The 25,982-nt window shown below is 43.2% G+C and overlaps 1 protein-coding gene across 3 annotated transcripts in view; it reads left to right on the forward strand.

Moving 5' to 3' along the window:
- The window catches only part of CCDC126 (coiled-coil domain containing 126), a 53,634-nt gene extending 38,589 nt beyond the window's left edge, over positions 1-15,045 (forward strand). For 2 of the 3 annotated variants that reach the window (XM_072650936.1, XM_072650934.1), the window contains exons 2-3: positions 3,677-4,046; positions 14,091-14,956. In XM_072650936.1, the coding sequence (XP_072507037.1) occupies positions 3,809-4,046; positions 14,091-14,275 (423 nt within the window). In that variant the 5' untranslated portion in view covers positions 3,677-3,808 and the 3' untranslated portion in view covers positions 14,276-14,956. Of the gene's footprint in view, positions 1-3,676; positions 4,047-14,090 lie in introns of all 3 variants that reach the window. The other variant, XM_072650935.1, reaches the window with a different exon arrangement.
- The last annotated feature ends 10,937 nt before the right edge of the window (positions 15,046-25,982 follow it).

A 25,982-nucleotide genomic window follows, 5' to 3' on the forward strand; every position in this document is an offset into this window, starting at 1 on the left:
AAAAGTTTGGGAGAGAAGAGGTATCAGACTGACTACCAAAGTGAAGGTCTACAGTGCTGTTGTGCTGACCTCATTGTTGTATGCCTGTGAAACATGGACAGTCTACCAGCACCATGCCAGGAAACTGAATTGCTTCCATTTGGACTGTCTTAGGAAGATTCTGAGGATCACCTGGCATGGTAAGGTATCAGACACTGAAGTCCTTGCTCAAGCTGAACTGCCAAGTATTCAAACTATGCTTCAGAGAGTGCAGCTCCGATGGGCTGGCCATGTTGTTCAGATGCAAAATGTACACTTGCCAAAAAGATTATTTTATGGAGAACTTGCATGGGGCAGGTGATCACATGGTGGTCAGAAGAAGTGATACAAGGATCCTCTCAAGTTCTCTCTCAAGAACTTTGGATTTGATTGTGCGACATGGGAGACACTGGCACAGTGTCAGCATGGTGTGCCCACATCAAAAAAGGTGCTATGCTCTATGAGCAAAGCAGAATTGAAACAGCACAAAGGAAATGTAGGATGCGTAAATTGGAGTGACCACCCCAAATATTCACACGTACTATCTCTGCCCAATCTGTGGTAGAGCATTTGGAGCTCTATTGGTCTGATCAGCCACCGTCCTACACAATGAAACATCACTTTATCATGGTGATGTCATTTTGGTCCTCTTCGAGAATAAAGGACAACCACCAGAACCAGAAACAGTTCGGGGAGCGGGTTAGGGAATGCACCAGGAGATTTGCCCTCAGGCAGCCTCATGAGGGGATAAAAGGAAGGGAATGAATAAACGGTGGGTGGAGAAAGGAGGATGTTCCAGCTCACCCAGTGGTATTCTAAAGGTAGGAAGGAAAAGGACCCAGCTGGGATGGGGCTCCTAAGCATGGACAAATGCTGTTTAACCCTTTCTCCCAGGGCAAAGAAGAGCAGCTTCTTTAGCAGCAAAGAAGAGATGCTTTTCAAAGGTGTTAGCCTAAAAAGTTTCTCTCTCTATTGGTGAGTTGAGTCTAAGGACCTTGGCAATGGGTCCAGGACACCATATTCAGTGCTCTCCTGGCTGTGCTTCCGACTCCAGACTCACCCTGGACACCTCATCTGCCATGTTGTTCCCTTTGGGGTGTCTCCCCCTACTCTCTTCTCCTCCTGAGCACTTTTAATAAAATACCTGCTCCTTTGTCTATAGACCTGGGAATTCCTCACCTTTTTCTGTGTCCTTTGGACAGCTTCTAAAATGAATGGTTTTAAATGCATAAAATAAAATACAACAGAAATCAACTCTCCTGACTTGGAGCTATCAAAAGATTTTAAAAACAGCTTCCCAGATCCCTGGTTAACAACCCCTGCTAGATCCATGATTGGGACCTAGACCTAGGATCATGTATTAAGAGCAAGAAGCAACCTTTGAGGTCATTTGACCCATCTTATTTTCTCTTCAATTATTTATGTTTCATCTGGTGTCCCTCCTGTCTCTCCAGTCTTTTCACTGTGCCCCACTGTGAATGCCTTTCCCCCCTCTACCCCTCTTCAGCTCCCTTTTGAAGTTGTCTTTGCCTATCAGAATATGAGTCCTGAGAACAATGACTGGCTTGCTTTCTGTTTGCGTCTCTACATTCAGCACTTAGCACAGTACCTGGCACACAGTAGGTGCTTACTAAATGCTCTTTGTTTTGACTCAGCCTGACCTGTAGTGGCCTCAGTTTTGGACAGTGCTGCTTCCTTGAGCTGGGGTTAGCCCAGGGGGTTGTGGTCTCTGCTTGGTGGTGGCCAGCCACAGCCCTCACCTTTGTTTTGAGGAGCAGGAACCTTGTGACCACAGTTTTAGCTTTAGGAGGGGAGGTCATCTAGAAGATAAGAGTAAATGGGCAGAGGCATCATTGGAATCCAGTCTTCTTGTCTTCAAATCCAGTGGTTTTTTCCTGCTCTCTGACATGGCTTCTTCCCCCTACTGCTCTGTTTCGGTGTTGTAGCCTAAAGGTCCAAACCTAGACTTTCCTCCTCTCACTCACAAGGGCTGGGTTCTTAGTTCCCAGGACCAGTAGAGACTGATACTGAACCTTGGCCTGCAGCTCATTTACAAAGGAACATAGATTTGACTTGATAGCTGGGGCCAGTCCCTCATATGCTTTTTTTCTGATAAGCATGTGCTCAAACTCACATCTGAGTTTGAGTGTAACCAGCCTCTGGAGGTGTGCCCTTCAGTCTCTGAGGCCCTCCTCCTTCACTCCCAGAATATTTCTTTGTACCCTGGACCATTTGTTTGGGATCAGAAAACACCCATTTTCCTAGATAGCACTGAAGCCACCAGCATCCTTTCCCTATCTCTTCTCTGTGTGGCCATGCCCTGACTGCATACTTTGGGGCACATTGTCCTTCTGCCTTGTTACCCCACCCATATCACCTGGGAATTTCCTGCCCAACACCACCTAAGTTGTTATCACTAATTCCTCCTGTAAGTTCATAGGATCCAAAGCATTTTCACAGGTCAGCCCATTAGAGCCCATATCAGTGCTTGTAAAGGTAACAGGGTTGCCAGTTAAAGGATCAGCCGTTTGTGGGGTGCACTTGGCCTTGGGTTCTCATACCCAGCTGATGTTGGGACTGTGGGTCTTCCTTTGTTCAGAAACCCTTCCTTTTACCTTTTCCCCTTACTTTCCTTGGGCAGTTTCCCCATCAAGGCTGTGCATAGCCAAAGCAAGGTGGGGATACTGCCAGGGCTCCTTTGGGCAAGGGCCTCCCAGTGGTTTCTTGTAGTCAATTTCTGCTAACCGATTGCTTTATAGAAGGAAGACTGAGGTCAGTCTTCAGGAGAAGCCTGCTCTTCCTGTGAGTTGCTACTGGCAAACCCAGTGGGCTCCTTCCTCTTTGAAATCTTTCCTTCCCATTGTGGGTTCCCTTTATATCTTGATCCCATTTTTCTCAGATCCCACGATATCTAGTCAGTCAACAAGTATTTATTATTTGCTTGTAGTGTACCAGACACTATGGCAGGTACTGAAGACACAAGGAAAGGCAAAACCCCTCCAAAAATCCAGTCCAGCCTCCCCCCAAGAAAACCCTAAAGCCAAAAAACCCAGCCCCTGCTCAGAGGCTAATGGGGGAGAACGTTCAAACCAACAAAATATATACAAGACCAATTGGGTTAGTCTCAGAGAAAGGCACTGAGATTGAGAAGGACTGGGAAGGCCTTTTTGCAGAAGGAAGCTAGGAGGCAGAGATGAGGAGGGAGAGAGAGAGGACCAGGCACAAGGGAACAGCCGGTTTGTACATTTGTAATTACATGCACTATGTTATGGGCCTCTCTTTGATATGTATAGTTTGTATCCCTTCATGTCTGCCCCTCCTTTCCATGTTCTCCTCCCCTCCCACGAAAGACCTTAACTTAAAAAGACCAAGGTCTCCCACTGCATCCTGGGCCATCCCCAGTCGTCCTGATTGATATCTGGCCACTGGACCCAGATGCTGTGGAGGAGAAAGTGAGGCTGACCACTGCACAGCCCACCCTCCCTTCCTCAAATCCAATTCACATGCAAGTTATGGCATCACCTTCCTGATGATCACCTGTCCTCTTTGAGACACTGCCCAGGAGCTTCCAGTGAGCTCTTCCGGCTCTCACTCTTTGGGGGCTCTGTTTTAGGACAGGAAGAGTAACTCCTCTTTTTTTCCCCTGAATTTTGCCTAGGGATGGTGTATTGACTTGGAGTTGGAAAGAATTGTGCAAGATGAGCCATCCTGGAGATTAAAGGGGTCCCTCCTCCAAGTCTTTTTTCTGACTGTTTTGTGGCTCCAGCTGTACCTGCTCCCCACATCCGGAATGTTCCTGACACTCTCACGAAAAAACATGTCTCAGAAGCTGAGCTTGCTGCTACTGGTGTTTGGCTTCATCTGGGGGCTGATGTTGCTTCACTATACATTCCAGCATCCAAGACATCCGAGCAGTGTGGAGCTACGGGAGCAGATCTTGGACTTAAGCAAAAGATACGTGAAAGCTTTGGCGGAGGAGAACAAGAGTCTGGTGAATGGCGAGAATGGGGCATCTCTGGCAGGATATGGTAAGATGGAGGCTGGCGTTTTCGGATTTTTCTTCCTGTTTAAATTGTGATGGGAATCAGACTGTGCTCTAGCTCTACATCTTGCATGTGCTTTGCAGCCATGTCTTTTCAGGCCATGATTGGGTAGATGGCTGTCAGGGCCCCAAACACAGCATTTGGGGCTACAAGGATAGTAGTAGCCTCATCAGTGCCCTCAAACTCTTTCAATTGGTTCAGTTTGCACACTTGTTGGGAAACTCCAGGAGGGATGCTCCATTTCTGGTTTGGACACCACCCTGGTCTGGCCCTGTATATGAACCATCTGAGGCTGGTGCATACACACCGTTGAGAACTATTAAAATGTAAACTCTTCACTAGGAGGTGTTGTTTGTTCTTTGGACTTGTATCCCCAGAGCCTAGAGCTGGCACCTAGTAGGTCCTTCATAGATACTTCTTGACTGATAAGCCCAAACACGTACTTACCCACCACTTCTCCCTTTTCCCACCATCTTTGCCCTTTCTGCAGTTTTCTTCAGTTTTCTTGTTAGATAAACAACAAACAGAAACCAAAACCATAAGCAAAGCAAAGTAGAGAAAACCAGGAAAGAAGGAGGAAATGGCAAGAATAAATGTATGAACTCTCTTACCCCCTCAAAGAACTAGTTAAAAGCTTCTGCAAGGACCTAATTCAGTGACAATTAGTAAGTGAAACTGGGACTGTGTTAAGACTTTGTTTAAACTTAAGAAGCCTTGAATTTCACCACTGGGAAGCTAAACTCCTCCAGGCACTTAAATGAAAACACCTCCCGAGTAGATGTCTTGCTTGGCTTAAACTAACAGCCTGTGGAATTTAAAAGTAAATTAGATTGACTTTCACTAAATAAAGACTTCCTCATCTCTTTCTCCTTTGTTTTACCCCAATTCTGTTCAGCTGGAGATGCAGGCTTGATGCCTTCGGAGGATCCACTCAGGAAGTATTGTTATATTCCTCCTGTACTTCCTAATCCTTGGGCAGTGGGGCCTTCAGTGTGATGGGTGCTGTGTCAGGCCCTGTGATCCGGAGACAAAGAATGACCCAGTCTCTGCTCACAAGTAGTTTACCACGGGTACTTATGAATGGCAGCATAAACAGAGTGAATAAATACAAGATAGTTTGAGAGGGATGGTTGAGAAAGAGGGAAGATAATATGCTGCCTGGCCAGGAGGCCTACTGAAGGATTTTGGAGGCCGTGCTCAGCACATTTGAAGGCAGCAAGGAAAGAAGCAATGGGTTGGGAGAGATTGAAGATGGAAGTAGTCCTGTTGGTGATGGGGGTCAGTCTGCTTAAGCAGATGATAGGGCGGGGCTCAGGCACACCCGGACAGGCCTTGGCTTTGGCAGAAGAACCACCTCGGAGGACAGTGGGGGGCAATGTGAAGGGGCTTTGGGATGAAGAGAATGGGTAAGTGATTCCGTTCTGAATGAACTCCGTTTTATCAGAGGCGAGGTGCTCCGCTGAAAGAGAGGGACGGGGAGTAGGTGCGGGAGGCTGGGAGAGCAGACAATACTTGGAAGAGCTTCTGTGGCTCAGAAGAAACTGCTCCAAGAAGAAAGTCGTTCAAAAGCAATGAAGCAAGTCCTCTCATCATTGGCAGATTTCACCTTGACGCTTTCAAGCAGGTTCTAAAAACCAGAGGTTCTGAACCCTGGGGTACGTGACCTTATTTTAAAAATATTTTGCTATGAAGTATGCTGATATTTAGCATTTTTCAGTGTTACTGAACTGAAGTCAGCATACTATTTTTCAGCATAATTGGTTTCCTTTGCAATCTTCTGCTCTTAAAAAACCAGTTCTGAGAAGGGCTTCTTGGCTTCACAAAGTGATTTCCCAAGGGATTATTGCCACAAAAGCAGTCAAGAAGCGCACTTGTAAATGTCTGTGATTGATAACTGGGTCCTTAGTGAGAGCCCAGAATCAGGAAGACTTTTTACAGGGCCTGGACTTTCCTTCCCTGATGAAGTTTGCAGCCGCTCTGAGAGTCAGCAGAAGGTTCTCAAGGTCTGGTCACTTTGGGGCTGGATCCTCTTCAGACTTCACTGACAGAGTCAGTATGACTGTCTCCGATGTCACTGTGGGACTAAGGCATTGAAGGGAGAGTCAAGAAAGGTGTAAATCCTGTTTGGTCCCACCCTTCAGTTCAAGCAGGCAGGAGATCGAGTTAGAGAGTTCTGGTGCGCATACCCGTAGTCTTTGCTTATCCGGAACAGCTCGTTGTCTGGTGATGTGAGATTATCATTTGACTGTACACAATGTTATCATTGTGCCAGTCATTTTTATTGCATGGCTCTCTCCCGAGCCAGATATGGGCTAAAAGAAAGCTCACCCATTTTTCTTCCTGGCCTGCCATGCCTCACTTTGACTGCTGAGGACGCTAACAGGTGACCTGGCCCACCAGGTTTGCCCACCCACACCTGCCTTCTCATCCTTGCTACCACAGTTTTTCTTGATGCATTCCTTTCTTTTCAAACATTCTTCTGGTCTCAGTGTTTATGTCTCAGAGCCATCCTCAGCCTCTCCATCCAGCCAGCTGCCCACCTGGCTCCACAATGCCTCTCACATCAGTGCCCTTCCCTGTGCTCACAGGGTCACTGCCCAGTGGAGCTAGCTTTTTCATAGTCTCCTTCCTCTGTAATCCATTTTTCATGCAACTGCCAGGGATTTTCCCAAAGCATTGATTGGACCAGGTCAGTCTCCTCCCTATAAGTTGCAGCTATGTGTCCTCTTCTGGCCTCCAAGTCCATGTACAAACAAGCCTCTGCAGGCTGATTATCCATACTTCCCCTACATACCCTTTCCAGGTCAGTCAGACTGGTCTGCCACTGCTTACACCAGTTTGTCTTTTCTCTGTCTCCTCCCTCTGTGCCTTTGTTCAGGCTGGTGCCTGTGGCAAGAGTGCCTTCCCTCCTCACCTCCACCTTTGAGGATCTCTAGTAGTGTGCAGCTAAGTGCTGCTTCCTGCTCCCCATGCTGCTGCAACTTTTCTCCAGAGTGCTGGGCGCTCTCTGCATCTAGTTTGTGTTGTTTCCCCTGACAGGAGGGCACCTCTGGGAGGGCAGGATTGTTTTGGTTTTATTCCTGTGCTCCCCGGACTTAGTATATTGGCTGGCATGTAGTAGGTGTTTAATTAAGTTCGTGTTTTTTGGTTTTTTAAATTGTGCACCCATATAAAGAAATATAGTTATTTGCACATACATGCATGTGTGTGCATCCACATACACACATATATCCTTTTTTGGTCTTCCTGGAATGTGCTTACCATGAAGTAAATCTGGATACTTAATAACAGCTACACACAGAGCACTCAAATTTGCAAACCATGTTTCTTCTCTCATACAATACTCACAACAACCCTGTGAGGAAGATTTTATCATTATTCCCATTTTATAGATGAGAAAATTGAGGCTAAAGAGGTTAAGGGACTTAGCCAGGGATCTTACATTTTCTGGGAACGAGCCGGTCTCTCTAGCCATTCAGTTTTGTTAATGGAGTGCCCATGGCATCGGTGGGTCTGTTGCCTCCTGAGTACAATTTGGGTGTCATCACCATATTTACAAGCGAGCAGGGACAGGGGAGAGTCTCTTGGCCTCCTTATCTTTTCCCTTCTCCATTCAGTTTGGACCATTCCCTTGCCTGCACCCTCCAGATGCCCTCACACCTCTTGGCTGACCCCAATCTCTTTGTTTAATGTTTTATATTTATCATCTCTATTAGTGGAATATCTTTAAGAAGTCTATTTCTTACAATCTTGCAAGTAAAATGATAAAAAATAGTCTACCTTCAGTACTCATAGTGCACTGAAATTTCTTTTTGAAAAAACGGTTTAGACTGACTTTTAAAAGTTGCAGAAGTTGTAGAAAACCCAGAACATTAGGTAAATGCCTAGTGACTGCTGTTGTTAAGTGTTTGGAGAACAGCTGGCGGAAGGCACTTTCCTCCACAGTTGAGGAAAATCAGCTTAGAAATCTGTAAACAAAGCAGAGAAAATGAAAAGTAGACTTTGCATTCAGAGTGAGCAGCTTAAGGGAGGTTGATCTGAGGATTCCAGTTAGGCCAAGAGAGATGGTAGGGCTTATTTTTAGGAAGTTGCATGTTTTAACCACTTGGCAAAATACAGCCTGGACTAAGTCTTCTCCCTTTCATGCACATGGTGTTCAAGTCCTTGGGTGTGTTAAGCCACTCAGATTTACTGCTTCTTCAGGGAGAACAAATCTTACCCTCATTGGGAATGTGTCCCCTTTGCAGCAAATGCTCGATTAGCTGCACTAGTGAACAGGAGGGAGAAGGATGGACGTATGTGTGAAAGAACAGAGAATTAAAGTATTAGTCACATTTAATTGTGGAAGCCAGAGTATATTAAAATAACCAAACTTTTGCCGTCCTAATTATGTTTTCCATCGTATAATAAAAATGTTGCATGCTGGGAGGCCAAGGGAAGTCAGCTGAGATTTAGATGTTCATAGCAGTATTTCACGTATTCATAATCATATCATCTCTTGTTCCTTTCATCTAACTATTAAAAAGTGGTTTTTGTGATGTCACAATATCATTATTGACAATAAGAGGCATTATTTTATAGGCACATTTGGAAAACCCACTTACAGTTGTGTGAATCTGTTTTCTTTGGCCCTTTTGCACTTAATCCCGTTGTTCAGCGATCTGACACCTAAGTAGTGATTGGCAGTAATGGATTATGGTATTACTATTTTTAGTCAGCTGGTGATTAGCTGTGGGATTAAGGGGCCTGTCATTTATTCTCATGAAATCTTTCTTTTGAAAAAACTATCATTAAGTAGATTAGATGATCAAGTCCCATTTGCCAGGGTTCACTAATTTTTTTTTTTTACTTACTGCAAGGCTGTCCTTTTCAACCAAAATCTCGAATTATGCCAGTAAACAAACATTTACAGAATTGTAAATTTAGTTGTTACATCTCCTTCATTTGGAAATAGCCCTGCTCCTCAAGCCTCTCCCTGCAATGAAAAATAAAAAAGGTTATGAACAACTCCCCCTCCCCGTATTGCATCCCCCCTAGTCTTAGCGTCTTCACCTGGAGTTCCCTACCCCTGAAAAGATAAGGGGGGAGCATTCTTTTGTCTCTTTGCCTGACCCTTGTCATTTTAATGAGTGTTTACTTCCCGTTTTTCATTCTTTTCTTTGATGTTTCTACCAGTATCTAGTGCCTACTGTGTGCCAACTGTGTGTATGTGGACATAAAAGTAAAGCAAGACTGTCCCTGCCCTCAAAGACCTTGTTTTTTAATAGAGGGAGATCCTAAAGAGGAATGTTGGCCAGAGAAATGGTTTGTAAGGCACTGGGGTACTGAGTTCGAGCCACAGGACCATCCAGTGAACAGCCTTTCTCAATGGTCATACTAATTTCATTTTTGTTCTCCGTATAAGAGGTGGAAGCTGGGAGGAGGGTGGTGGGAGTTGTACCCACCCTGGCATCAGAGTGGCTGGCACAAGGTGTCCAGGGTGGATGGTTGTGAAGCAGTCTTTGGGGAATGGCCAATATGGAGTGGGTCATATGTGTCTGTCTGCCCCGCTTTGACCCCGTTAGGGCAGCAGGATTCCACTATGTGGTTTCCAGAGTGTGTGGTCTGAGTCACCTAGATCAAAGTCTTTGGAGATCTAGGGGTTCAGAGGGTGCCTGGCAGGGAGGATGGCAAGGAAGGGCCTGGCAGAGCCATCACACAAAGCCGTTTCTTTTGACTCAGATCTCATCATTGTGATCCTCCAGTTCCAGTCTTAGCAATTGCTGAAGATTGTTTTGTAACAAGCACATTTTCTGCAAATAGGCTGCTGCTATAGAGACTTAAAAGTGTTTAAAAATTGTAATGAGCCTGAAAAATCTCTCTGTAGTCTGATTTACATAATTTGTTTAGCAAATTATCTTTTCATAGATAATAGGAAGGTAAATTTTTACCCCAATCCAGTTCTGAATTAATCACAAATTCTAAGTAGGTGGGCTCTGAATGGTTAAGACTTAAGTATTTCTCTAGCACTATATTTGGATACAGAATTGAGTGGATTGTGTTTCAAGTAAAATCTTCCTATAAAACAGAATTTTTTTAAATTGTGAAGGTTGACAAAAATGTTATAATTTAAAACCAAATTATAAAATGTTTCCTAAATATCTAATGGTATTATTGTTAGGCCATGTGTCTTTTTTCTTAGCATGACCAAAGATAGAGATTTTTGTCTCCTATAGAAACAGATCTAACTTGATTTTAAAATCACTTTAGCCTTTCAAGGATCAATGATTTCTTTGGTGAGGAAACCCCCTCTTGATGCAAAGCCCCACCCTCAACAGTGGGATGGTCTTTAGGAGCTCAGTGGGGCTAGTCCTTGGACCACAAGTTTTCTGGTCCATCTCTCCATCCATCCATCCATCCATCCATCCACCCACCCATCCATCCATCCATCCATCCATCCATCCATCCATCCATCCATCCATCTATCCATCCATCGCTAGGCCAGGCCTTCAATCAAATGTCTTCCACTTTGTGGTCCTGCTGCTGAGGGATCCTAGATCTAAAGCCAGTAGGGACCTCCAAGGCCATTGAGGCCAGTCCCTTTATTTTACCTGTAAGGAAACTGAGACTCAGAGCTGGGAAGAGACTTGCTTATGGTCCCACTGGGAGTGACGGAGGCTTCTGTTCCCTCAACTCCAAAGCCAGCGCTCTTTGCAGTATTCAGCATGTCTAGCCCTTCAGAATAGTCTGACCTGCCTCCCTAATCCCAGACATGATTCAGTTGTCTTAGGTGTGAGTGACCAGCATGCTCAGCCTATGTTGTTTTCACTCTTCTTCCTTCCCAGTCCCACCCAAACTCAAAGTGCCTCTTGCCTGGGCATCCCCCATGCCCTTTGGAGCCCCCACTTTATTGTCCACAAACTATCATTTATACTTTTAAACTTTTCAACCAACATTTCTCCTCTTGCTTTGGTTTAACAGAAACCTGGCTCCTGTGGGGGCACCCCATTGTTTTCAATCCTTTCCCCTAGTGGCAGCTCCTTCTCCCATTGCCCTTGGCTTACAAGACCAGGGAGATGTGGGTTCCGATAGGCACTTCCAGATTACCATTCCTAAATGACATTTTGAGGCCTGTGAGACTCAGTTGTCACTCCTTTCCTCCCCATTTACCATCCTCTGGGTCTTTCTCATTTTCAGTGACTTTAGTCCTTCGTCTTCTGGTCTTCTCATAATCTGTGGACTTCAGTAATCATATTGACAACATCTGATCACTGAACTCTTGGGTGTCTTCCACCCCCACAAACTGTATTTGTGCCCCATTTCATCCCCAAACCAACATGATCCTATTTAGACCCTGTCATCTTGTAGAATTATACTGCCTTCCACATTCTGGACTCTGGAGTTCTGCTCCGCAGTAACAATCTCCAGTAATGTATCTCCCTCCCTCACAAACAGTGAAGCTGGTCTTCCCCCTTCCTCAGGTGCCCCTCATCATCCCCATTCTCCTGGTCTTAGGGTTGCTTCACTTACCTCCATACTCGCTCTTGATGGACTCAAGTCACTAATCTAGCATGTTCTCTTGACTTTGCCTATTACAAATCTAGGTGCAAAATCACTTCAGTCATTCCCTTTGCTGCTTTGTTGATTCCTTATCTCCCTCTATATAGTGTCTGTTGAGAACTTGCCCCGCTTTCTCAATTTTCTGACTACCCCCAAACAGAGCAGAAGACCATAGAGAAGACTGAGTTGACTCACTCGGTGCAAGTGCCTCAGGAGCTCTCATGCTCATGGTCTGTTCTTGCCCTCATTACAGGAGAAGAGAGACACCCAGTCACGATCAATCAACTAATTCCTCTGCCTGTGTCCTTCAGCTAGGACTTTGCTACTGGCCGCAGGGCCTTTCTTTCTCATACATCTTCATTTTCTCCCTTGTTCTTCATCTTTTCAGTGCCTAGCCAAGGGCTCTGCACACAGCCATGGGTGTCTTATAGACAGGCTGGATGCAGGCCCCAGGATCTTGAACCAAACCAGATTCCCCAGCTGATCTAGAGTCTTAGATCCATGGGCCGGACTTCCAAACCAGTTCCACTTTGTGACAGTTTTCCTTCCTGTAGGCTAGGGATGACCTGGCTTGTTCTCTGTTGGAATGGAGGTGATTCCCTTTTTGGGCTTTAGGGCTCAGGCTATAGGAGTGATATGGGTTGTTCCTTCAGCTTATTCCTCCCCAGTGTGCTTTTAGCTCATGTCGTGATAGATGCAGGGGACACACAGTCTTTGGTAGTAAAAGCATTTGTCCTGAAGACAGAGGAGGTGACTCTCTGCTCAAGTCTGTTATACACAGACCAACTTCCTCACTGTTTATATAAAAACAGCTTAATTAAAACAATTAATTCCAAGCTAATTGCACTTTGGAGCACTAAATCAAACATTCCAAAATAAAAATAGGGTTTTTTTTCTTCCTAATTGTTAAATTTTCCTTTAATAGAATCTTTTTACCTCACTCTTATGTCCAGACCCCAATTAGAATATTCTTTCCTAACTCAGGTTGAATCTTGGCTTTGGGCCAGAATCGTTCTTGAGTTTTCTTTTTGATGGGGATCCTTTGGGATCTTCTGGAGCCAGGTGTCTGTTGGTCTTTTCCTTTTTTCGGTTCCCATAAGGGAAAGACTGATAGGGGTGGAGGGAAGGGACAAAGTTGTCACTGCTTTCTCTCAGGTCCTGATTCTGACCTTTTCCCCTTCCTCTGAAGAGGAAAGTTATGCCAAGTATAAGGGGAAAGTTCATCCTCTGACAAAATGTAGAGGATTCTTCCCTAGCTTGGAAATGTCTTTTTGAAAAGGTGCCCTTGTGCCTTCCTCTGGCACGGGTAGACTTAACTTGTGCAGGTGCCAAGGCTGTTCCATAACTCTGGTTAGCTGGTTTTTTCAGTGAAGATTCTGGTCACAGCCCAGAGCCTGCCTTCCTTAGGAGAGAGAGGGGGAAGCTGACCCACCAAGCCTTGGAGAGGAAGATAATGATAAGCATGATAATAACAATAATATTCCTGAGCAGTGTGGTCCAGGGCACTAACCCTGGGGACATAGAACCCTTGGAGGACAGACCTGCAAGTCAGGACTGACCAGATGGCCCCACCATCTGATGTGGATCCAGCAGAGTCCTGCAAAGAGGACTGTCCCTTTCCCTTGGCTCTGTCATGACTGGGTAGGGCCTCCACCTCCTAACAATTCCTTCTTCTAGCTGTTTCCTGTTACCCCAGAAAATCCTTGCTGGAATCTAGAACTGCTCCCCAGATCCTGACCTCCCCTAAATCAGCTGAAAGAGCCTCATTTCCTGCCTCTAATCCAAATGAGCTTGAATCTTATTCATACTTGCATGCATTGATCACACATTTTCCGTGTCCACAGCCTGCCTTGAGTTCTCATGACGTTTGCCTGTTCAAAAAGACAGATAATTAAAAGGGACTTTGTGCCTTAACAACCAAATATAAAATTAAATTAGTTTCAATGTAGTTAAACACTAGGAAAAGGATGATTTTAGTAATATAAGATCATAAATCTAGAGCTGAAAGTCTCCTCAGAAACCATCTAGTCAAACCCCTACATTTTACAGATGAGGAACATGGGTCTTATGTAGGTTGGATGACTTGCCCCAGGTCACACACCTCCCCCCGGGGGGCACTTTCTGAGACACGGGGCATGTTCTGCACACTGCTGTTTCAGAAATGTCTGTGGAGAATATGCATGTCCTTGCGTTAAGGTTGGCCGTAAAGACTGCACAGATTCCTTCTGTTTCCCTCTCAGACCCACAGGGGAATTAATGTGATAACAGTCACTTTTTTCTTTTTCTTTTTTTTTTTCTTTTGTAATGTTTAACAATCACTGCCATACAATTGCGATTTTATCCCTCCCCACCTACTCCCCCTACCCCCCTCCCTCCCCACGACTGCATACAATTCTGTATAGATTCTACATATACTTTCCTATTGAGTATATTTTCACTATAGTCACACTTTTTTCTTTTTCTCATGTGGTCCATCTTTTCCTTTCCCAGCTGATTTGAAAAGAACTATTGCAGTCCTCTTGGACGACATTTTACAGCGCTTGGTGAAACTGGAGAGCAGAGTGGACTACATCGGGGTGAGTGACTCGGCCGCCAACAGCACCAATGGTACCAGCGGGAACCTCCTGCCTGGGACGCCCAGTAAGAGAATCAATGCATCGGGCCACATCAGATAGCAGCCTGAGAGTCCCTCGGGCCACCACACGAGCCACCCTTCCCAGGAACGCTGTGGAATCTCTCTGGCTCGGGCAGAAGCCGTCGCTGGCTATAGGGGTCTACGTGAGGTTTTCCAATGAGTGCGTGGGATCCATGGAACCTTCATTTCTGTATATAATTGAGAGAGATAGTTGACGTGTTGCCGCCTTTGCAAGGTGTTTATCTTGGCACTAAAGTTGGTCTCATAAGCAGGTGGGTGGAGTACAGAGCTCCTGGGTGTAGGTCACAGCTCGAGCTATTCAAGAGACACAGGAGCTAATTTCTATATTTATTTAAGTAGAAATATATGTCTTTTGGACAAGTGGAAAATATTGTAGTTGAATGGTTTTTTTCATCTTTTCAACGGACATAACTCATAATTGTTAAACTAATACTGTTGGGAAATGTGTATATTTGCAGTATTATATTTTGTTACCTAGTTGTTGAGAGAGAATAGGATACGATGTTGAGAATGTTTTAAAATTATGACCCAAAGAATGTCTTTATTTGCACTATTTGCCAGAATATCTTGAGAGATTGCTGTATATTTAAACATCTCATTTGCAAAAGCATAACCTTGAAAACAGGTAACAACTACACTCCAGAATGTTTGTGTTCCAAACGCTGAAACAATTAAATTAGCAACAGCAAAGTGAACATCATCTCCTGCTTAGAGATTTCATTTCTTATCCACATTCTAAGAAAAAAATAAATATTTTATAGCAGTTAATTAAAAATAAGTTAATTTAAATGAAGAGTTATGGTTTCCAGATATGTGAACATTTCCATTATTTCTCTTTCCATGTCGAACCCCTGCACGGTTTGTGCCAGCGGCATGGTGCTTCATCTCTTTATTCTGGGTTATTTTTTTCTTGTACTGAATTAAAGGGAGAAAAATGAATTTAGTCAGGGAACCGAAGTAGGAGATCAGGATGGGGGGGGGGGCTGTAGCTGGATATTTCTCACAAGGAGAGATGTTGGGGAGGGATTCTGGTAAAATGGAAAGGCAGGGAAATGTTGGTTCTTGCTCATGGACTCTACTTTCAGGAAACTTAATGTGACAATCTGGATTTCTGAGTAGTAGCTACATTGGGGGGTGGGGGGTTATTTACATTACAAAATGCTTCTTTTAAGTAGTAGGCTTTCAGGTTGTTTAGAGCAGAGGTATCAAATACACTGCCCAAACTAGATTAAAATGTCATTGGGGGAGTATTTAACAAAATAATTAAAAGTATAGTAGAATACAAATAATGTTACTATATGGTTTTCTAGGTTAATCTGTGCCCTTCAGGTGATCCTTATATATAGTTTAGTGGCCCCATTTCTATTTGTGGTGGACTTCATTGTCTTAGAAGATAATTATACAAATTGAACTTAGAATTTTTCAAGAATACATTTATTATATAAAGCAGAAGTTTTTTCCAAGAATAGTTTTCAGTTTTTTTCATAGAATCAGAGAAGGTAAAGTACAGATGAGGAAACTGAGGGTCGGAGGGGTTTAGTGGCTTTGCTAGTAAAGTACCTCTAAGGAGGAGGTAATTCTCATTTCCCTGAAGCTCCGGGAGCCTCAGCAGCTTTCGATGAGGTTCAGACAGTAATGCCCCCAGGTATGAGGAGTGAGTTTTGACAGGACAGTTCTAAGGAGAGGAGGCAAGATTCACTGTCATAAGCCTCACTGCCCTCCTCTGGAGGAATCTCAGCAAATGGAGGCAAGGACGCCATGTTAGTGACAACCCCTTTGGGGATCGTCTAGGAGAGTCTGAGTGAATTCTCACTCAGGACCTTGTATGTTGAGTCAAGCAAAGTCATCATGATGCCCTCTCTGGTTCATCATTTTACCTTGTTCTTGATTCCTCAGCTATGTGCAGCACAGTGTCTGTGTGTTCAGCTGTATTGAATTCAATTTCGCAAGGTTGCATTTGGGAATATTCGTCCCTGAAACATGCTGTCATGTTGTACCAATTATGAAAATATTTTACTAAAACAAAGATGGAAAATTTCAGGTGCTTTTTGTATTCCGAGGTAGCTGTCTGAGTTCTTCTGCAGCTGCCCTAGACTAGCAGCTATGTAAGTAAAGAAACAGCATGGGCCACAGCAGGGTGAAACGTAGAATGTGTTTGGTTGGACCTAGTTGGTTTTTTTCAGGGAAAAAATAAAATATTTGTACCTGTAAAAAGTGATTTTAGTTTTGTGTTCTCTCCTTTCTTTCACTCCTTTAATTTCCCAGAATATCCTTTTCTCTTCTCCCCAGACAAGAGAGCTGCCTCTCATAAATAACAAAGAAGAAGAAAGAAGGGGTAATCTCATTTCTGAAAAGAGGGTTTTCTTTGGGGTGATCTCTCTGGAATAACTTTTAGCACCCTAGATGTTAAACTCACACTGTTGACTCTGTCATTTTTAGCATTGTTCTAAGGGATGAACAATTCAAAACAGGGTTATAGAAACCATGAGAGCTGGCCGGAAAATGCTTCTCATTCGAAATTCAGCTTGTTGTGGACTCGGCAAACTCTTCATTACTACCTGAGATGCTTTTGTATCAATGTCGTCTCCGCAAACCCTTGGCCTGAACCATAGATGATACTTATCAAAGAAAGGCAGGGGCAATGGTCCAGGAGAACAACACCTTGTAGACTGGCTGAATATGAGCAAGAGTGAGGGAGACTGCAGGGAGTGGGTACTGGCAGGTGCACTGATGACATCCCTCTCAATCAGAGCGGACAGTTTGGTAAAGGTGACTGTGGCCCTTGGTGCCAGACCTCGTGGACTCTGCTGGAGGTTCTTCCCTACATTCGCCCCCCCTGTTGCATACCTCTTCTCTGCCCACGGGGAAGGCCTCCCTGGGTGCCCGGGGCGACTCCCGGGCCTTCGCCTTCTACTTACCTATCCCCGGTCCTCGGACGTCTCCGGCCCTCCTCCTGGTTCGGGGGAGGGAATTCCCTCTCCCTGTTGGGGAAGGGGAATAAACAGGCAGAGCACCCGAAAGGAGTTGCAGCCAGCAAGCTTTATTCCGTTTCTCTCTCTCCCTCCAGCTCTCATGGTCATCCCCTTTTATTATCCCCTGTCTCCTCCCCCGTACCTCCCATGGGCGGGCGAGCTCCTCCCAAGTGCCTCCCCGTGGGTGGAGCCAGCCTGTTACCAGGGCCATCCCAGTACCTCGTGGCTTGCTAGACCAGCTAGCCTGCCACGTAAGCAGGTTCGGACCCTCAGGCGTCTCACGGTCCTCACGGGGGACCCTGGTCCAGAGCTGTCCCCCAACACCTGGGTTCCTATCTATCTTCTGAAGCTAAACTCAAATACTCCCTCTTCCATGAAGTCTTTTCTGCCCATTAGGACCTTGAGTAAAACCTACTTGGACATTTCTCTAATTCACATTTATCATGCATTACTATGTACAGTAATTACCTACGTAAGACTTATCCCTCTATTATCAGACTGTAAACTTGATGAGAGCATAGATTGTACTTTATTCAGACTATCTCCTCCAGTCCTATGATAGTTCTCTGTACCCAGTAAGCACTTAATATGAGTATGTGTTGGGTTGAATTGGATATCTATGAAAAACAAAAGCCCTGAAGTATGGGCAGTTTTCTGTTTAGAAGGAACCCTCGTTAATAGGACTGGATTTAAAGTTCAAAGGCCTGAGTTCAAATTATGCCACTTAGTACTTGTATGATCTTAGGTAAGTCACCATCTCTCTTGGCTTCACTTTCCCCATGTGTCAAATGCAGAACTTCATGCCCTTCTCTTGGCCAAACACTGCCAGGTGCTGAGACTACAAAGACGAAAAGGAAATGTACCCTACCATCAAATATCTGACATTAAGTTGAGGGAAACAACATATATGTTCATATGACCAAGTTCAAAGTCTATAAAGAAAAGAAAAAAGCTGGGAAGAGAAAGGAAGAAAGCATCAAATCAGAATGGTTGGTCTACAGGGTCAGGGGTCATGATGAAAGCTGTTTTCTAATGCAGGAAGCAGTAGGTCAGGTGAGCATAGACTGAGAAGGAGGCATAATTTAATGAGGAGTTAGAAGAAAACTGGACCAGCTAATCTCCAGTCATATCAGATGGGGCAGCCGCCGTGGGCACACAGGCTTTCCAGCTACTGGCCCTTTCCTGTGCCATCCTGAAGGCACAGCCACCATAGCATAGGACTCCCAGCTTGCCCCAGGAGAAAATTGTGCTAACGATGGCCCCGGCCATCCTCACCCAACACTAGGCTAACTGCAGAGAACCAAAGGTTTTCCTGAGCAAATGCATCTGGCTGAGGTGTTTGTTTCCTGATGGATAGCTTTGGTATTTCAACGTGAAGTGGCATTAGGAGGCTGGTGAATAACAATTAATTAAAAAACCCGGGAGCTGCAGAACAATTGTGTGGCTCTTTCATGAAATAAATCTCCTGGACAGTTTGACAGCATTGATGAAAGTGGTCTGTTTTGGTGAAGTTTGCCAGAATCTGCCCTAACAGGTGCAGAATGGGAACTGCATGGGTAGTCATGATGGAGATGCCATTGAAAAGCCTATGGGACAGGTAAATCTTAGTGCGCTCCAGCTCTTAAGGATGCTACATGTCTGCAGCGAGACTTTGCTCCTTAATCGATTCACCATCCTACCCACTATGGAGCCTGTTCCAAAGCTCTTTGTCCCTCTAGTCTCCCGTGCCACTTCCTCTTCTCCCTTCTGAGCCAAGGACAAATTGGATTTGACAAATTGAGGCTGTTCACCAAGAGCTCCTCAAGTCCTAATTGCACATCATTCCGACATTCCCCTGTGATTTCCACCACTTCTCTCTTTCATGAGGCCCTTCTTGCAAAGATAAACCCCTGTTTGTTTACATGCTGGATCTCCTCCCTTTCTGTCTTCTCCAGAACATTGTCCTCTCTATTACCCTCATCGTCTCTATAATTTTTCAGTGCCAAATAGAGGACTCTCTACTTCATCCTAGAGGCACTAGGGAGCTACGGAAGGTAGTTGAGTAGGGAGTGTTCTAGGAATATGAATTTGGAAGCTGAGTGGAGGATGGATTAGAGAGGGGAGAAATATGATGTAGAGAGATCAGTTAAAAAGTTATTGTACTGGCTGACTTCTACAATCCTTTCAAGCTTGAAATCCATGATTATATCAACACATTTTTTCCTCTTTGAACTTCTAAGGATCATGCGCCATCCTTGGAGTAGCCACTAGATGGTGGTCTGGTGTTCTTGGTAAAACTCAAGAGAGATCATTTACCATTATACCAATATTAAACTGAGTTGCCAAATATTATTTGATAACTTATGTGACTAGTTATTAATAGTCAGTACCAAGATCTCTCGAATTCTGAGACTTTCTGTAGTGGTTTAGACTGTTCCATTCTTGTCTGCCCATCCTGGGTGACTTTTGTCCATAAATTTGCCACAAAAGGTCCCCCTAGTGTGATTGAGGCCTTACTTAATCTCTCATGACATATTGTGAGGCTACCACCTGGTAGTCTGCCTATGCTCCTGTTAGTCCTTCTTCTTTCCCCATGACTGGCATCTTTTACTTCTGTTTTTTGAACTTTCCCATTGATTCTCTGTTGCTGATGCCTTCTGGTGGTAAGAAGACAACCCTGGGTTCTCAACAGTGATGCTAGCAAAGTGTAAATTCTTCCAAGTTCCATCACTGTAGAGACACCATAAGAAGGGTCTTGGCAACAGGCTTGTTATTGGTAGATACAACAAATAGAAATGTATTCAGAGTAATTTATTTTTAAAAGAAATGCAAAAACCTGTGTAAGATCTTTGGCAAACTTTTTCCAAGTTAACTATCCAACTCATTTTAGAGATGTAGTACTCATTTAGTGTAGAACTTATTTTGGTTCCAAGAGGCCACATTTTTCTTCTCTTCCATCACTGGAAATCCTGGCTAGGCACTTGTGTACCTTAGCTTTCTGACACTGAAAAGTTCTGTCTATACATAATTGCTTCTGATCATTTGAACTAAGTTCTTGGGTCTGTGATTTAGATCTTAAGTTTATATATACATATAGAAATAAATAAACATATGCAGATATATTTAAATCATCTAACCAATTTCATGATAGGGAAAGAGCCCTTTTCTTCCTCCCATACCTGTAATTGATCATTGACCAAATCAGAATTATGGAGCACCCTGTATTCCCATGGAATTTCCATTGTTTCCTACTATTTCCCATTCTCTTCACTGATAAGCTTCAGGATATAATTTAACATGAAATTTAGGGGCCCTAAGCTGAGCATAGTCCCAAGTGCTATTCTCTTAGATTCAGCTGCTTTTTTACTCCATGAACTGGAGATCATCCAAGTCTGCTTCTCCTCCCCAAGGCCTGTGTATGCATGGAGTCATTATTTTGTGCCGAGAAACACCAGGTTTCAGTAATGGACACTTCTCTAAAGATTGACCTTGGTAAAGAAAATTCTTCGCCAGGATGAAATGAATGAATGAAAAAGCATTTATTGAACACTTTCTGTATGCCAAGCACCATGCTAAACTCTCTAAACTGATAAAATTTTTTTGAAAAAGCCTACCTAAAATGTTCCAGGAAAAATTGTTTCAGAATCACCCAAGGAATGAATGAACCAAAGGAAAGTCTGAGCACAGTGAAAGAAAGCAGATGAAAAAAGCTGAGATGCAAACATTACACCCCTCCCCAACACTGAAACAACAATGTCTATGAATTGGAATTTAGAATATGATAGTATGACAGAAGATATTTCAAGAGAAAATTGCTTCTTTATACAGGATTTTCAGTGTCATCATGTGGAAGATACAGTTTAGGAATTATCTGTGGGGTGTCAATTCAGTTGATCTTTAGTAGGAAACCTGGATAGACTTGCGGAATCATTTCACTGGAATGCTCCCCTTATTATGATGGTAAAGAATTTGTTGGCTTCCTAGACAGAGTCTTTCTCAAACACCCTAACACAAAATGATAAACATATTTTATGGTATTTTTGTTCTTTAAAATTGTATTGTTTATGTGAACTAAAATATTTGACTACCAGACCCTTGCACTGACGGCTAACAGAGGCTCTCCTCCTTTGGTGCTATTTAGAAGGAGTAGTGGGATTCAAGTACCATGGACAGAGCTGGACTCCTAACTACACAAGGCTGTGTCATTTTCTCAAAGCCTCTTATATTTTAATCCTTAAAAAGACATTTGCCTTCAGTCATGGAGGGGACCTATTATTTCATGGCTTTGGGGAACTCCTGGCTGAGGAATCTTCCTCTAACAAGCAAGATCTGCATCAGCTCGGCAATTTCCAGCCTTTGAGAGTCGCTTGAGGGGTGGGGTGGGTGGGACTGAGCTATTGAATAACATGCTCAGGGTTCCACAGTGTGAGGTGTGAGGGATAGGACCTAAATAGAGGGCTTCCTACCTAATACTGAAGGTGAGAGTCTAGGATCTCTGGGGAAGTGGACAGTGGGAAAGGATCAAGGAAGGGAAAGGTCTTGGTGGGTAGTAGAGGAGGCATATTAAATCAATAAGTGAATGAACTAATACAAAAACAAATCATTTATTAAACGCTTACTATGTATTAGTCACTGTGGTAAGCACTGAGGAGAAAAATATATAGGGAGAAAAACCTTGCCTTCAAAAGAGATTAGTAACCGGGGGAGAGAGTTTTGGTCTGGGGAGTCACAGTAGATAATTTGATGCATCGGGCAGTTGATTGACCAGCCTCTTTCAAGAAGTAATGGTGCTATTGACTTGTTTACTCTACCCAGAACAAGGGGACCAAGGGTGCAGCCAACCAGAGTAGTCCAGGCAGTTGACAAGATGGGCAGCCAGATGGTCACATAATATCAATAATTCAGTTGGTTATTCGATTAGTGTTTTAGAAAGACACTTATTACCATCTTTTCAGACAATTTCATAGTGTCAGAACCAATATAACCATGGCAACTTTATGGGACAAATCTATTACTTTCTACACATCATTCCCATTGACTGACATGAGTGTAAATCTCCTGGGGCTTCTTAGATTCAGTCTTTGTCACAGTTTGGAGATGAAGAAAAAAAGTCCCTTTAAATGACTTCTTCCTGCTATTCTTAGTTACAGTAATTTTACATCTTTATGATTTATTGCTTATACTAATTATGTACTTTGTATATACTCTATATTTACCCATCTTGGCACATATTATAACTTCTTCCCCTCCAAGAATAGTGTAAGCTTCTTTGAGGTCAGGGATTGTGTGAATATATGTGTGGATGTGGCTTTGTCTCTCCATCACATGTTCACAATATGCTACCATTTGAGGTTGGGGTAGGTGATATCTATATCTGTGATTTCACAGGAATCCTGCATGAAAGAAACCATCTGAGCTAGCTAGTGGGTTCTGTGCATGAACCAGATCTCCTTTACACTAAGGATGGTGTTAATTGATCACATATGAAGGATATTAAGGATGCATGTGACCTTGATTGCCTCAGTTACCTGGGTTGAAACTAAAGGTTGAGTGTATGTTCATCCTTCGTTGCTGAATAAGACCATGCCATCAGAGGAATGATGACATGACTTGCACCTGACTTTGTTTTGAGTGAGGGAGGGCTGTGCAGGTCACCAGCCTCACTTCTCCTCCAGAGCCATCTGGATCCAATGACCAGATATTCATCAGGATGACTGGAGATGACCCAGGATGAGGCAACTGGGGTTAACTGACTTGCCCAAGGTCACACAACTAGTGAGTGTCAAGTGTCTGAGGTGAGATTTGAACTCAGGTCCTCCTGACTTCTGCACTGGTGCTCTATCCACTGCACCATCTGGCTGCCCCTAAAGGTTGAGTATGGTTCTGAGAAATGAAGCAGTTGTTGCAGGACTCTCAGGTCACCAGTCTTGCTCAGAACCTCAGGTTAGTTCTGAGGTGAGTTTTTTATACCAGGTAGACAAAGGGAGCTGGTCCTTTTACAAATGCCCCAATCTAGAGCAAGCAGATCCCTGAACTGATGAAGCAGTCCTTTGAACTGACCAGTCAGGAGTGTTCTAAATAAATGGTCAGTAAGATTTTGGAGCTATCATGAGCTGTATATAAGAGCACATCAATCATTTGAGTTATTTATGTCTCTATCTCTTCATTTGTCTCCAAGGAAAATTGTCTGACCAGGATGCATCAAGGGAAAAAATGGGAACCATAGAGTTGAACTATCCACCCAACTTTGTAATGATTTAGAAGTGGTTGCTCTATGTCTTGTCATTAATAATGTTTCTCATAAGAACGTCAAAAACCTCATCGTATAATGAATGGAAAAAAACAATAGATTTCAAGGCAGAGGGCCTGCATTCAAATTCCACTTTTAATTCTTTCTATATGTGCGACTAGGGGAAGTCACTTCACCTTCTCTTCTGTACAAGATGCGATTCCTTCCAGCTCTGATCCCATATCTGTATTAGCAGTGCTGCTTGTTTCTATTTTTGTTTTATGCCCTAGTGATATTCTGCTTCATTCAAAAGCCATTTATTAAGCATCTACTCTGTATGTGAAAAGCACTTTGTACATATGGGGTTTGCCCAAATAATTAAGGTACTTTTGCTGCTCTCATGTGGTTGATGAACTATTAGGAATTTACAAATCTTCATAACTAAGGTCCTTAACACTTGTATTTCCCTATGTTTAAGTTTATTTTTATTACTTCAAAGTTTGATTGATCATGTAAATCTTTTTGTTTTAAACCAAAATCCAATCCAAGAAGTGTTTATTGTACTGATGTACAGACATGGGTAACATGTCTATGTAATGATTTGAGGAGGGAAAGAAACTCAGTAGCCTTGGGAACTTGAAAGGCTACCCAGAGGGGGCAGGCAGCCCATCTCTTCCTGTGTGTGTGTGTGTGTTTGTGCATGTGTATGTTGTATATGTATGTGTGTATCTGTATGTGTATCTATGTGTATTTGCACATGTAGTGGGGATATGCAGAGAAATTAAACCATTGCTATGGATCTTAGCCTCTCCAGCCATTTCTTTAAGGTTCTTAAACTAAGTGATAACATTTAATAGAACATCATTTTCATTCCTTACCACAGGGCTTAGCTATTCTTTGTTCTAAGAGTCAAATCTAAAGAAGGGGAAGATGTTGATAATAAAACTTTTTATGATTTAAAATGAGTAATAAATTCACATTGAAGATACAAGATCTGCGTCAATGGGGGAAGCATCCATATGATGACATGACAGGTCTTTCAGGTATTGAAGGAATGGGTCCAGATAGAGAATGACAAATACTGTCTGTCTACCAGAAACCAGAATATTTTCCCTTGTTGCTTTCTTCTGTACATCAACCATCGCAGCCATTAAGCTTTAGATATCTTTTGTTGTTGACTTTAAACATCTTTTCTCTAGTAACTATCTTTTAAAAGAGAATTTAATTTCTTGGCATGAAGAGAAATATAGTCTTCTTAAGGATGTAAAAAAACCAAAACTTCCAGGAGGTCAGGAGCAATGAGAAATTAGTCTTTTTTTTTTTTTTTTGGCTCATATCATTCAGCTTTGCAGCTAAATCCCCTTCCATCCTTGTCTCCCAGAGCCAGTGACAGACCAGGTAACTGGCTAGACTTGGGGAGACTGGACTTCCATTTTAAAAGATCCCCAATTAAGTGATAGAAAGCATTTTCAGTGCAAAATTAGAATTCAGCCAGAACTCCTCATCTCTAATAGATTAAGTGAATTGCAATACATTTACACTGACATGTGATGGTCTCCTGGGTAGAGTCAAGGAATGAGGGAACATAGACTTTATTATTTCACTTAATCATGGCAGGAGCTCTATGCAGGGCCCAATCTATCTCCCTCAGTTATTATCAGTAACTCTACAGCATGTAAAGTATCTAGCAAGAATTGATCAGTGCAGCTTTAAATGACTCTAAGTGTCATCAATTTCCACACCAGATTTGCTTATTTCTACCATTAAACAAAGGCCTTCAGACACTATTGATTTTTTTTTTGCATGTTATCTTCAGTTTGTCCTTGGCATTTATGTATTTGTTCTCCATGTCTATAGAAAAGGATGTGTCTGCTTAGTTTTCTTTACCACGTGGGAGAATAAAAGACATACATTATATTTAGTTACATGTGTCACAGATTTATTTTCTGTATTGCTTTTCAAGATATATGTGTACAGATGTGATAGAAAGCTTTTTAATGTGGAGAATACTGAAGGACATTTTGTCTTAGGCAAAAGAAAAAGAGAAAACAGTAGCATAATTAAAAATCAATTCTATTAACTGGGGAGAACAAATCAACTGGAGGGAATGTTGGTTTCTTCCATTTCCTCCTCTATTGACTTCCTTGTTTTCAGTTTTGGGGAGAGAGTTGGGCTGTATCCATATATTTTGGATATGTGTGCATTCAGTCAACTCAATGAAGAAATATTTATTAAGCACCTACTATGTACTGGCCACTGCTAGGCACGAGATAGAAAGACAAAAATGGCACAGTTTCTGCCCTCAGGGAGCTTATATTCTGTCAGGTGAGATAACATGTACACATGAAAGCATTTGCAAAATAAATCCATTGTAATTATGGGGTGAGGGAGGTACCAGTATTAAGAAAGTTCCCATGAAGAAAGCTTTTGAGCTCAGCTTTGAAAGAAAAAAGAGGTTTATAAAAGGTGGAGGTGAGGAAGGAAATGCACTCCCAGCATGGGAACAGGTGGTCAGTGTGAAGGGGGCAGGGCATAGTGTAAAAGAG

This window comes from Notamacropus eugenii, chromosome 3 (assembly GCF_028372415.1).
Source record: "Notamacropus eugenii isolate mMacEug1 chromosome 3, mMacEug1.pri_v2, whole genome shotgun sequence".
NCBI classification, from domain to species: domain Eukaryota; kingdom Metazoa; phylum Chordata; class Mammalia; order Diprotodontia; family Macropodidae; genus Notamacropus; species Notamacropus eugenii.